General features: G+C 47.2%; 1 protein-coding gene across 1 annotated transcript in view; it reads right to left on the reverse strand.

The window, feature by feature from the left end:
* Positions 1-13,795, reverse strand: part of OXSR1 (oxidative stress responsive kinase 1) — an 84,296-nt gene extending 70,501 nt beyond the window's left edge. Inside the window, exon 1 of the mRNA XM_049766407.1 lies at positions 13,707-13,795. Coding sequence (XP_049622364.1) covers positions 13,707-13,776 — 70 coding nt within the window. The 5' untranslated portion in view covers positions 13,777-13,795. The remainder of the gene's footprint in view (positions 1-13,706) is intronic.
* Between the last annotated feature and the right edge of the window lie 445 nt (positions 13,796-14,240).

The following is a 14,240-nucleotide window of genomic DNA, read 5'->3' on the forward strand; positions in this document are numbered from 1 at the left end:
TAACAGCAGCAGGTTCCAGGCAATGTCATCTTGCCCATCTGCCCTTAGCAGCAGAAATGGGCGTCCACAGCCCCACCACCACCAGTCAGCACAGGTAACATCTACAGGCAACCCCAGAAGCTCCTGCACTGCCAGAGAACAAAATTAAAGATAACACTACAAAAGCTCTGTAAAGAAAATTATCCTGAAAGAGCAGCTCACCAAAATGGAGGCGGAAAGCTAGTCACTGAACCCAAATAGAAAAACTGCCTGGGCCCGGAGAGATAGCACAGCGGCGTTTGCCTTGCAAGCAGCCGACCCATGACCTAAGGTGTTGGTTCGAATCCCGGTGTCCCATAGGGTCCCCCGTGCCTGCCAGGAGCTATTTCTGAGCAGAGAGCCAGGAGGAACCCCTGAGCACCGCTGGGTGTGGCCCAAAAACAACAAAACAAAACAAAAAACAACGAAAAGGTACCGCAATGACGACTCCCAAAAATAACTCACAGGTTGGTCTTATCTGGCAAAAATATTTCAAAACACAACAAAATGCTTCAACAACATTTAAAAATTCTCTTTAGGAGCTGGAGATAGCACAGTGGCAGGGCATTTGCCTCGCATGCGGCCGACCCAGGAGGGACTGGTTTGATCCGAGGCATCCCATATGGTCCCCCAGCCTGCCAGGGGCGATTTCTGAGTGCAGAGTCAGGAGTGAGTGACCCGAGTGCCACTGGGTGTGGCCCAAAAGCCAATCAACCGATCAATCAATCAATCAAGTAAAAAAAATATTCTCTTTAAATAAATGTTCTCAAGGACATGCTGGCGGTAGTGGGGGAGACAGGAGAGTGCTTAAAGAACCAGTGTGTACACTTTGCATGCCAGAGGCCCAAATTCAGTCCCAGAACTATATGGTATTCTGAATGCTACTGGGTATGGTCTCAAAACCATTATGTAAATAGTCACAATAAAACAGAAGTTATAGGGGCCAGGAATATAGCCTAGTGGTAGTGAGCTATAGTTTCTATACCTGAGCCCTGAATTTGAGCCCCTACATCATAGAAGAACTGTAGAGATAGCATATCAGGTAGGGCATTTTCCTTGCATGGGGCTGACCTAAATTCAATCCCCTGCACCGCATATGGTCCCACAGGCTCTGTAAGGAATAATACCTGAGGGGGTCAGAGCGATAGCACAGTGGTAGGAAATTTGCCTTGGAAGCGGCAGATCCGGGACAGACCTGGGTTCGATTCCCAGCATCCCATATGGTCCCCCGAGCCTGCCAGGAGCGATTCCTGAGCACAGAGCCAGTAGTAACCCCTGGGCGCTGCCGAGTAAGACCCAAAAATAAAAACAAAAAAAGGGGGGAATAATACCTGAGCATAGCCAGGTATGACTCCACCAAAAAAAAAAAAAAATGCAGTGTCTTTTATTTTGGGGAAAGCAAACTGGGTGTGTGTGTGTGAGGGGGGTACTTCTGGCTATGTGCTCAGAAATCACTGCTGGCTTGGAGGATCATATGGGACTCCGGGGGATTAAACAGGTCCGTCCTAGGCTAGCGCTCACAAGACAGACGCCCTACTGCTTGCGCCACTGCTCCGGCCCCAAGCAAATTTTTATTTAAAGAAATTTACCTTGAAAAAATGTGTTCAAGAGAGAACAGAAATGATATAGTTACAACATACAATTTCATAAAGTTTGCTCGAGGGGCCAGAGTGGTGGCGCAAGAGGTAGGGTGTTTGCCTTGCATGTGCTAACCTAGGATGGACTGCGGTTTGATCACCAGGCGCCCCACATGATCCCCCAAGCCAGAAACGATTTCTGAGTGCATAGTGACCCCTGAGCATCACCCGGCATGACCCAAAAAAAAAGGTTGTGATGACAAATGAGACCATGAAAATTTCTTTATGATTTATCATCAGTGCTTAAATCATAGACCTGTTTTATATACCTATATATCATTGTAAACTTTTTGGGTAAATTGGGGTGATGTGTGGAAAAAAACTTTAAGAAGCCCTGATCTAAGCAACAGGAAAAAAAAGAAAACAGAACAGAACTTTGGCAAGCAGTGGGCTGCTAAAAACAAACAAAAAACCACTAAGACCAGTGGAGGCAAAATAACAACCACGATTACCCCTCACAATGATGTCCATGTCCTAATCCTTGAAGACTGCAAATGTGACAGGGCAAGAAAGTTACACAGCAAATAAGCACCAAATATGAAGGATTCTCTTTCACAAAAAAATGTTATGGTACAGGGAACCATGCTTTAATCATCACTGTTCTTATAGTAAAAATGACCAATGGTACCAGAAAATGACCCAGTGTAGAGCCCAAGAGTAACCCCTGAGCACCACTGAGTGTGACCCAAAAACAAAAACAAAACAAAAATGTATATGGAAGACATATTTAAACATAAAATGCAATAAATGCAAATGTTATTTTGCAAAAACTTTTAATTCAGTATAAATATATAGTCAAATGTATAAGAGTCTCTCAGGAATGGATCAGTCGAAGTGTGGAAGCCAATGCCCTAAGCAGTGACCTAATAATAAAAGCATCCTGGGAAATCGAAAACACATTCCAGCAAAGTAGCCCACTGCAGACATCTGCTCCACCACGCGGCTGTGCACCCTGGATTCCTCAGTTCACATTTCTAGCATTCTTCTGTCCTCGCCTACTTAGCTCTCCGGCAGCAGTAAAGGAACACTACATACCAGAATAGATTCATCTGCAAAGATTTGAATAAGCTTTCTCCTGAAGTCAAATTCTTAAGGCAAGGGGGGAGGGGCCTGTCCAAAGGTATGAAGGAGAGACCCAGAAATTCGAGAGAAGTAAAAAAAAAAAAATGACACTTTAACTACTTGTGAAGAAAACAAACCAAATCAATTAAAGACACTTTGCCCCATCGGGGTTGGTGCTCATGAGTGCCAGGGGTGGGATCAGGGTTGGATACGTGCAAGTACCTTGTCCCCTACACTATGTCTCTAGCCCACCACAACAGAGAAACAATCAATCTAAGGCAGGGGTCTTCAAACTTTTTAACGTGGGGGCCGGATTACGGTCCCTTAGAGAGCTGGAGGGCCGGACTATATGAGCTACTAATTCCTACTCACACTGCACATATCTTATATAAATAAAATGAAAACCATTTATAAACAAACAGATCACGCACCAGTATTTCAATGGGAACTGTGGGCCTGCTTTTGGCTAAAGAGATGGTCAATGTCTGGTTCCATATTTGTCACTGCCAGCTGTAACTAGTGATGCAAGTGGGCATCAGTTAATCTTGATCTGGTTGGAGATTTCAGATGTTTCATTCTTGAAAAAGTCTGTTCACAGGCATAAGTGCTACCAAAGATGGTTACCATTTTGAGTGCCTGGTTCCTGATATTTGGATATACATTGAGTGTATATGCTGGCAGGTACCTTGGCAACCAAACAGTGCTCACTGCTGGCGGGCCAGATCAGACTCCTCTGCAGGCCGCATGTGGCCCTTGGGCCGTAGTTTGAAGACCCCTGATCTAAGGCTTTGCATTCACTAAAGAGTTCACTAGACTGTTCATGCTGAACCATGACACTGGCACTGGCACCAGGAAAAGTGTCGGAATTTACCGTCGCAAAAGCCCTTTCCTAAGTAAGATCTCGTCAGAATTCTGTTGAAACTAAAGCTCCTAGAACTGATGAAACAACTCTACACAGCCATCATTCTAAAAACCATTCTATTTCCTCCACACGAAGAAGAAAAGAAAGGCGCATCATCGTATGCTTTCCATGGTTATTCAAGCAGTCTGGTGGTTTCAGTGACTCTTCACTCTCGCCCTGTTCAGTCAGGTGCTTTCCCAGCTGAAAGGACAACTGCATCTTTCCAGATGCTCCAATCAAAAATCTTGACATCTATTCCAAAAACCAAAAGCAAGTCTTCATTTTTAAAATATTCTATCCAGTGCCTGACTACTTCTCACTGCTTTAGTCTCATCTCTACCTAGGAGAACTTTTTCACCCTCACAAAACTCACCCACAGAATTTCCCAAGTTATCTATTTTTTTTTTGGAGGGGTGAGGGGAAGGGAGTTGGGCCATACCTAACTTTGCTCAGGGCTCACTCCTGGCTCTGTGCTCAGGGCTCACTCCTGGAGATGTTTGGGAGACCATATGGGATTCTGGGGATCAAACCTGGGTCAGCCATATGTAAGGCAAGTGCCCTAACCCCTGTGCACTCTGGCCTCAAGTTATCTTTTTTTTTTTTTCGGGTCACACCCATTTGATGCTCTGGCTAAGAGCTCAGAAATTGCCCCTGGCTTGGGGGGACTATATGGGATGCCGGGGGATCGAACCATGGTCCTTCCTTGGCTAGCGCTTGCAAGGCAAACACCTTACCTCTAGCGCCACCTCACCGGCCCCTCAAATTATCTTTTAATACATAATCAGACCACCCTAATCTTCTGCTGGAAACCTATGCTGCAGTGATTCTCAAACCAGCTCAAAGCAAAGCCAGGCCTCATTCATCAGGTTCCCGGGAGCTGATCATCAGGCCCAGGAAACTGCTTTTAGCACTTTCCTTCAGACCTCTTGGTCTGTCTGCCTTGTCACTCTCGGTCCCCCAGCCACTCTGGACTCCTTGCGACTCTTTAATAACTGCAATATGCTCCACCTCAATTCTTTTTTTTTTTTTTTTTGGTTTTTGGGCCACACCCGGTGACGCTCAGGGGTTACTCCTGGCTATGCGCTCAGAAGTCGCTCCTGGCTTGGGGGACCATATGGGACGCCGGGGGATCGAACCGCGGTCCGTCTCCTAGGCTAGCGCAGGTAAGGCAGGCACCTTACCTCGAGCGCCACCGCCCGGCCCTCCACCTCAATTCTTTACTCTTGCTATTCAACTGCTTGGAATAAACTTTGTGGATAATCATTACTTCTTCACTTACTTCAGGTCCTTCCTCAAGTGTCAAGGCTTGGGGCTGGAGGGATAGCACAACAGTAGGGCCTTTGCTTTGCACACAGCCAACAGACCCTGGTTCAATTCCCAGCATCCCATACGGTCCCCCGAGTCAGCCAGGGGCAATTTCTGAGTGCAGAGCCAGGAGTAACCCGAGTGCCGCCGGGTGTGGACCCCCCCCCCAAAAAGTGTCAAGGCTTTCACAAAATCATTTTTTAGCTTGTTGTTTGCCATTGTCATCATCACTGTTGTTGTTGAGCCACACCTGACTGTATTCAAGCTCACTCCTGGCTCTGTTGCTCAGGGAAAACTCCCAGTAGGCTTGGAAGGTCATATGCAGTGGCAGGGATTAAACCCAGGTCAGTCGCATGCAAGGCAAACGGCCTACATCATGCTTCAGTCCTCACAGGGTCACTTAAAACCCACTTCTCTCCTTAGCTGTACCCAATCTTTTTCCTTGCTTTCCTTTGTTCACCATCAAAAGATTATTAACTCCGTAAAAGCAGGAATTTATCTGGCTCACTGTTTTATCTCTTTCACTCAAAATAGTATCTGTCATATAGAATCCAATAAATATTTGTGATCTGGTTAATCAACAAGTAGTGGCATATGCTTTTCTAGACAAAAAAAAAATCCTCTGCTGAGGCAGAAAAATAACTGAACACAAAAATAATCCAGTCTTCAGACGCATTCCTCATTATTGTTCTTATTTTTACAAAAAGGCACTTTCTTGCCATTTGTTTTTCTAATTTCATCTTCACAATATCACAAGTTTTGCTATCAGTGATTTTACAAAGCAATGCAAGTAAGATAAGATTTAGGTCATAAAGTGATGCGCGAGGCAGAGAATTGGGTTTTTGAAAACAAGAATCACAGTGATGCTTCAACACCATGCTGTGAGTTGTAGATTAAATCTACTATTTATTTATTTAATTTTGGTTTTTGGGTCACACCCGGTGGTGCTCAGGGGTTACTCCTGGCTGTCTGCTCAGAAATAGCTCCTGGCAGGCACGGGGGACCATATGGGACACCGGGATTCGAACCAACCACCTTTGGTCCTGGATCGGCTGCTTGCAAGGCAAATGCCGCTGTGCTATCTCTCCGGGCCCTAAATCTACTATTTATTAACTGATTACCATCAAGTTAATTTTTTTTACCTGTAATGCTAACTTAACTATATTAATTTTAAAAACTAAGGCCAAGATTTATAGTTGCCTAACTAACACACAATTACCCCTTCCTCGATAAGAGAACCTTGGCTTTATTTTTTATTTAGTTTTTGGGCCACAGTCAGTGATGCTCAGGGGTTATTTCTGGCTCAGAACTCAGAAATCACTCCTGGCAGTCTCAGGGGATCATACGGGAGGTTAGGGATCGAACCCGGGTCAGCCACGTGCAAACACCCTATCCTCTATGCTACTGCTCTAGCTCCGGCCTTAATTTTTTGTTTGAAATGAAATGTGCTTTTAGCTAAAAAGCTACAATTCAGTCTTCCATGCAAATAGCCAAAATTATATTATGCCGGTCAATAACATAGAATTGGAAGACACAAGTAAAGCTTCCAGGAAAGACAGCCCTTTGAAAGGAAGCCAATTCAGCTGTCACATGCCTTTGTCCTTGTACCACATCATTTTATTGAACAAAATCAAGAGGCCAAGGAACAACTATCTTACATTAGAATTACTCATGCGCTAAGTGTGCTGGAGTGACTAAGATGTCTGGATGTCAGTCAGGCTGCTATTCCAGACTGCATGTTATCCAAGGGGAAGGATTTTATTAAGCAGCTATTGTTTTCCATTATGTGCGGCCAAATGTATTGTTTGATACCACTCCTTTTTCTTTTCCTTCCTTCCTTCCTTCCTTCCTTCCTTCCTTTTCTTTTCTTTCTTTTTTCTTTTTTTTGATCACACTAGCACTATTCAGAGGTTACTCCTGGCAATGCTCTCAGGAGACCATATACAGTGCCAGGGTTCAAAACTAGGTTGGCTCCATGTAAGGCAAGAACCCTACCTGGTGTACTGTCTATCACTCCCGCCCATATTCGATACCACTCTTTGTGAGTACTGACCTTACTGACAATATCACCTTAGCTAAGTCTTCCAATCAGAGGGAAAGCATCACTTCACTGACAGAAGAGCTTATCTTTCACGGATATGTTACGGCTAGAGATCATCTTTGTCTAGAGGTAAGATCTGTTTGTATTTGGACATGATGGCTTCACTACTTTAGATATCAAATATGTAGCTAGTGAAAAGAATTGAAAATTAGAGAACGGGCAGGGGAAGCAGAACATAGAGCATGTATTGCCTTCACCAAGTGTCAAAGCTAAGTGCAACATGCCTTTGTAAAAACGATCTCTAAAGAAGCCAGAGTGATAGTTCAGTGGGTAGGGCACTTGCCCAGGGTCCCTTTAAGGCCTGCCAGGAACGATCCCTGATCTCAGAGCTATGAGTAAACCCTGAGCACAGCTGGATGTGATTCCCCACCCAAAAAAAGTGTGCTTGCGCGCATGCACACTGACACAGACACACACACACACACACACACACACACACAGTGGTAGAACAGTAATTTAGGACATTTGGAAAAAATGTGTGATACTGGATAAGTAAAAAATTCCTAGGTTTTGGGGCTGGAGAGATAGCATGGAGGTAAGGCCTTTGCCTTTCATGCAGAAGAATGGTGGTTCGAATCCCGGCATCCCATTTGGTCCCCCGTGCCTGCCGGGGCGATTTCTGAGCGTCGAGCCAGGAGTAACCCCTGAGCGTTGCCAGGTGACCCAAAAACCAAAAGAAAAAAAAATTCCTAGGTTTCTCACCACGAGCACTCTAACAAATAAAGAAAAAGGGGCTGGAGAGATAGCATGAAGGTAAGGTGTTTGCCTTTCATGCAGGAGGTCATCAGTTCAAATCCCGGCGCCCCATATGGTCCCCTGTGCCTGCCAGGAGCAATTTCTGAGCCTGGAGCCAGGAATAACCCCTGAGCACTGCCGGGTGTGACCCACAAAAAAACCCAAAAAAAAAAAAAAAACAAATAAAGAAAAAAATAAAAAACTATTTAAGAGTCAGAGTAATAATACAACAGGGAGGGCAGTAGGTCAACATGTGGCTGGCCCAGGTTCAGTCCCATGCATCACATATGGTCCTCCCAGCACACAGGAATAATCTCAGAGTTCAGAGCCAGGAGTCAGTCCTGAGCACCGTGTGTGTGGCCCAAAAGCAAAGCGAAACAAAACAAATATATATATATATATAAATTTTATCATATAAAACTTTAATGTGTGTGAGGGTGGAATATCAAAAATAGTTCAATGGGCCAAAGGACATTCTTTGCATCAGAAGCTCTGGGTCTGGGGTCCAGAGAAAGGGCATTTGCCTTGTGTGCAGCAGACCCAGGATGGACCTGGGTTTGATTCCAGGCATGCCATATGGTCTCTAGAGGCTGCCAGGAGCAACTTCTGAGTGCAGAGCCAGGAGTAACCCCTGAGCGATACTCAGTGTGAACCCCCCCCAAAAAAAAGTTCTGGGTTTGAAACTTAGCACCATGTGGGCCTCCAAATACAATAATATAATACAAATAATATGAACAGCCCCCTGAGCACTGGTTGTAAAGTCAAAAATTAAACCAAAAAATTATGTATGGGGGCCAAAGGAATAGCAAAGTGGTAGGACATTTGCCTTGCATACAGCCTACCCAGGACAGACGGGTAGGTCCCCGGAGCCAGCCAGGAGCAAATTCTGAGCGCAGAGCAAAATATAATGCTCATAAATGAGGAATCAGAGCAATAGTAAAACAGGTAAGGCACTTGCCTTGCAGGTGGCCAACCTGGTCCAATCACTGCACCATATGGTCGGTCCCCTGAGCACTGACAGGAGTGGGCCAAAAAAAAACAAAAAAAGTTAATAAATGAATAACTGAGGGTAACACTAGGACGAACTATGGTTCGATCCCCCAGCGTCCCATATGTTCCTCCAAGCCAGGAGTGATTTCTGAGCACACAGCCAGAAGTAACCCCTGAGCGTCACCAGATGTGGCCCAAAAACCAAAAAAAAAAAAAAAAAAAAAGAATACTTGAAAAAATTGGTCCCTGTCATCAGACAGGGAAATGCAAAACAAAACAAGCTTGGAGTTAGTATACTCCTGTTTCGTGGTTTGTTTGTGTTTGGTGGTGCTCAGGGATTACTCCTGGCAGGCTCCAGGGACCATATGAGATGCTGGGGATCGAATGTAGGTCGGCCATGTGCAAGGCAAATGCCCTACTCACTGTGCTATCATATCACTCCAGCCCCAAGCCAGAGACTCCTATTTTATTCCCAGCACCACACTGCCCTCTCCCCACCCCAATACTGCCAGGTGTAGCTTCGAGGCCCCCTAGCACCGCTGGATGTACCCTGGTAGCCCCCAATTACAGCCAAGATGGTTCCAGGCTGTAACCAGCACCATAGAGCCCAAGCAATATGCCTCACCCTCAGGCCCTAGCAATGAACTGTTGTCCCTGCCTACTGGCAGAAAACCACCAGGAATGGCTCCAAGACCCTATGAGCTCTACTTGGGAGTCCCCAAATTAAAATTAATAATAAATTAAAATTTAAAATAAGAACGTGGAGTCTGAGCAGCAAATAGTACAGTGAGTCAAGTGCTTGCCTTGTACACAGCTGGCCCAGGTTTCATCCCCAGCAAGTCTTGCCAGGAGAGATCTCTGTGTGCGGAAAAGGGAATAAACAATGAGTGCAGCCAGGTGTGGCCAAAAAAAGGGTGGGGGATACACAATGTATGATAGGAAGAATGAGGAGAAACAGGACCCGTCATACATCGCTGGTAGGAAAGTAAAATGGCAGAGTCACTTTGAAAATATCTAAGTTTCTCTACATGTTAAGCATAATGAGACCAAGGAGACAAGGGAATGTCTCAAAGGGCTGGGGCACTTACTGGACTCCCAGGCTGAATCCTTGGCACCTAATGGTCCCCTGAGCCCCGCTTCAAGCAAGACATTAGCACTGAGCTAAGAGCAGCTCTCAAGGACTGCTGGGTGTGGCCCCAAAACAACACGTGGAACAGAAATTCGTGACCTGACAGTTCAACTCCAAAGTAAACTTGCAAAGACATACAAATATGTTTATACCAAGATTTCATACGAATACTCACAGGGCATGAATCCAATAGCCAAAAAGTAGGAAGAGCCCAATTCCAACAACTGGCATTCAATTCAAAATGCATCTATACTGTTAAAGGGTACAGTATGGCTGAATCCCCAAAGAGCATTGCTCAGTAAAAGAAACCAAACACAGGACCACCTACGCTATGATTGTATTTATGTAAAATATCCAGAAAAAGCAAGTCTATAGAAACAGAGTATAGTTGTGGTTCCATGTGGTGGGGGTGGGAACAGGGAGTGACTGCAAATGGACATGAGGCATCTTTTTGGAATGATGGAAATGTTCTAAAATTGGATTGTGGTAATGAATGAACAATTCTGAAATGTTACCAAAAATTAGAACCATACACTTAAGATTGTAGATTTTAAGGTACGTAAATTATACCTCAATTCTATAAAGGTAAGAGACAACAAACACAAAAGAATTGTAAAAAAAAAAAAAAATCCCATTTATAGTAAATGTCCAGAAAAGGCAAATCTATAGCAGGAAAAAAAGATTCGTAGTAGCCTGGGTTGTTGGAAACAGAAATTAACTGTAAACAGACACAAGGGGGCTTGAGGAGAGAGTCAACTTGCTGAGGCACATGCTTTGCCTGTGAGACTCAGGTTCAAGGCCCAGCCCAGAGTTCCCCACAAACACCTCTAGGAGGATCTCAGAGCACATGGCCAGGAGTAGCCCCTAAGCACTGCTGAGAGTGCTCCAAAAAATAAATAAAAACCAAAAAATAAGCACAAGGCAGGGGCCAGAGTGACAATAATACAGGCAGGGCTCTTGCCTCATATGTGGCCAACACGGGTCTGATCCCAGGGACCACATACTGTCCTCAAGCCCACCAGGAGTGATCCCTCCAGAGCAAGAGTTAAACCTCAGTGAGCACCACTGCAAGTACTCCCCCCACCCCACCCCAAATAGCAAACTCGGGGACATCAGTCAGATGATGAAATATTCTAAAGCCAGGTTATGCTGATTGATACAGAATAATAACAAACAGACCAGAGAGATAGCATGGAGGGAAGGCGTTTGCCTTTCATGCAGAAGATCGTTGGTTCGAATCCCAACATCCCATATGGTCCCCCAAGCCTGCCAGGAGCGATTTCTAAGCCTGAGGCCAGGAGTAACCCCTGAGCACTGCTGGGTGTGACCCAAAAACCAAATACAAAAAAGAATAGTAAATCCACTTAAAAATCATTAAATCACGTATACATGGACATATATTTTACATATGCATATATAAAATATATAGTATATACAAAAATATATACAAAATCATTAAATCACATATACGTATATATGTACACACACAAACAACACAACTAACAACGCTCAAATCTATTCCTGTTACTGGCTTTGTGCTCAGGAGTGACCCCTGGCAGTATCGTAGGACCATATATGCTGTTGGAGATTTAAGCTAGATTGCAGCAGCAGCAGACAAATTAGGTACTCACCTCCTGAACTAATTATTTCACCAGACCTAACTTTATATATATATTTTTTTTTTTTTTTGGTTTTTGGGCCACACCCGGTAACGCTCAGGGGTTACTCCTGGCTATGCGCTCAGAAGTCGCTCCTGGCTTGGGGGACCATATGGGACGCCGGGGGATCGAACCGCGGTCCATCTCCTAGGCTAGCGCAGGTAAGGCAGGCACCTTACCTCCAGCGCCACCGCCCGGCCCCCTAACTTTATATTTTAAGTGGGAGAATTTTATGGTAGTCCCCAGCAAAGTGTTCATTTGGTCCTCAGGCTGTACCTAGTGGTGGGCACAGGACAGTGTAGGGTGTGGTCCTGGGACTGAGATCAGCAGAGCATACCCGAAAGCCCCTCTAGCTATCTCCCCAGACTCAAGCTTTCAAGAACTACAAAGGACTCTGGGAATGGAATGTAGAGTAGCACAGTCCCATAGACTAAGACACTTCAGCAATAATACAGTGTAGGGCATTTCCCTGGTCTTGCTGTCCCGGGTTCAGATCCACCACCACAGCACCCTTGCGTCCCAAATGCCCTGCCAGGAGTAATTACTGAGTGCAGAGCAGGAAGTGACTCCAGAGCACCAACGGGTGTGGTTCCAAAACAAAAACAAAAGCAACAATAACAAAGACTGAGACATCGGTTAAACACTCAAAGATAACCTGTAAGGAGGAGACGCCAAATCTGTAAGTCTCTAAGCCCCTGCCACTGTGAAAGCTTCTGCCACCTTAATAGCAAAAGAGATTAAGCGTGACCCTGCCCTGCCTTTCTCCCTGGAAGGATGCGTGCTCTATACAAGGAAAGTAAAGATGCCTTTTCTAAATCGTCAGGAACTCCCCTTCTTGACTTCTCAGACCTCACTTTGGGATTTCCCATAGAATACCTTCCCTCCGCATAAAAGCCTAATAAATGGAGAGGCCGAGAAGCAACTAATCAAAAAAACAGATTCCTAGCCAGAAGCCTCAAGAACCCGCCAATGCACCTCTCCAAGACGTGGCATGGACCAGGGACAAAAGTCTACGATGGGGCCTAAGGGGAAATGTGCAGTCATTCAGATGAGCCCTTCAGATCATGTCCAGTCATGTGTATCTCAAAAACGTATCAAAGTTTTCTTCCAACACGGACAGTGCAGTCAGTGCGCTCTGAGCGGAGGGGAAGGAGTCAGGGTTTTTCAGCAACTCTTTTGCGATCAACTAATTTAGGGCAAGAAGTGAGGGAGCAAATCCGACAAGCTCCTTCCTCCCTCCAAGAAGTGGGATCCCTGCACAGCCAGCTGGACTGAATGAGCGTCGGCTCATCTAGTTAGCACCACTCTTCTGGGTCACTGTCGACGCGCCCTGGAATATCAACCCTTCTTCTTCTTCCTCTGAGTCTCTGAAAATCCTAGTCCACGTTTGGGGGTGGGGGTGGGCCGCTTTGGTACCCGAGAGCTGAATGATACTCCTGGGGACCCCTCCATGCCATTCAGATCCAAGTCATCACCATCAGATCGGGTCACCTGCACACTTTCAAACTCCCCAGTGACACTTTGGACACACGTTTGTCCGAGTGCGCGAGGGTGGGTGAGACCTGCTGCACATTCTCTTCTCTCTTACTTCTCTGTCCGGGCCGGTCCTCCTACAGACAGGTAGGTCCGTGGAGGCTATTTTAAGCCTCTGCAGCCTTTGCATGTCCCCTAGGCCCCGTGGAACTTTAAAGTCCCACCCCCGCCCCGCTTGGAGAGTGCAATTTGGATAAAAACGTGAAAAGGGGGGTGCAGAGGGATAGCCTCGGTGCTGGACGTTTGCATTGCAGGCAGAAGCAGGACGGCGGTTCGAATCTCATATGGCATCCCAGAGGGTCCCGACCTTGAGCCTGGCAGAGCCGAGCGTGACCCCCTGAGCGCTGCGGGGTGTGACCCCCCCCAAAAAATACATATATATCCCCCGCCCTGGAGCGAATGCCATTTGGATCCAACGATCGGAAAGCATCCGCACCAGCCCCCCCGGGGCTCTCCGCGCCACATCTGGCCACATCTGGCCCGGGTCGGAGCGAGGCCGCGGAGGAAGGAGGAAGGCGGGCTGCGGGGCGAGCTGCGTGCGAGCTCCTGCAGACTTCGCCGCGCGCTGGGCGGGCCCCCGAAGGGTGGTCGGCGCCCCCAAAGCGGAGCGAGCCCCGAGGCCCCCCGCCGCGCTCACCGATCACCTCCAGCAGCTCGTAGTCGTCCCTGTTGATGGACCAGGCCAGGCCGCTCGGCTCCTCGGACATGACCGCGACGCGACGCTCGCCTCGCCTCGCCTCGCACACTCGCCTCGCACACTCGCCTCGCACACTCGCCTCGCCTCGCCTCGCCTCGCCGCTTGCTCCCCACGGAAACGCACCCCGCGGCGCCTCTCGGGTCCCCGGCCCCTCCGTCCCGCCCGCCCGCCCCTCCGCTGCGGCTCCTCGGCGGCCAAACTTTCCCTTCTCCCTCCACCTGCCCTGCGTCGGCGCGCGCCGTGATGACGTCACCGCGACGCGGCGCGGCGCGGCGCACGGCCGCCTCCGGGCGCCATCTTGAGTGAGTCTGAAGGAGCAGAGCGCACCTGCAAGAAGCCCCAAAAGGCGGCGATGAGTTCGGGAGCGGACCAGGACAAGCGAGGCTGCGATTAGTTGGTTCTTCAAGGCCGGGAGGCGCTCCAGGCGAGACTTGAAAGGCGCCCCCGAAGGCCGGAGCCACACTCAGCATGGCG

This window comes from Suncus etruscus, chromosome 20 (genome assembly GCF_024139225.1).
Source record: "Suncus etruscus isolate mSunEtr1 chromosome 20, mSunEtr1.pri.cur, whole genome shotgun sequence".
Lineage (NCBI taxonomy): Eukaryota > Metazoa > Chordata > Mammalia > Eulipotyphla > Soricidae > Suncus > Suncus etruscus.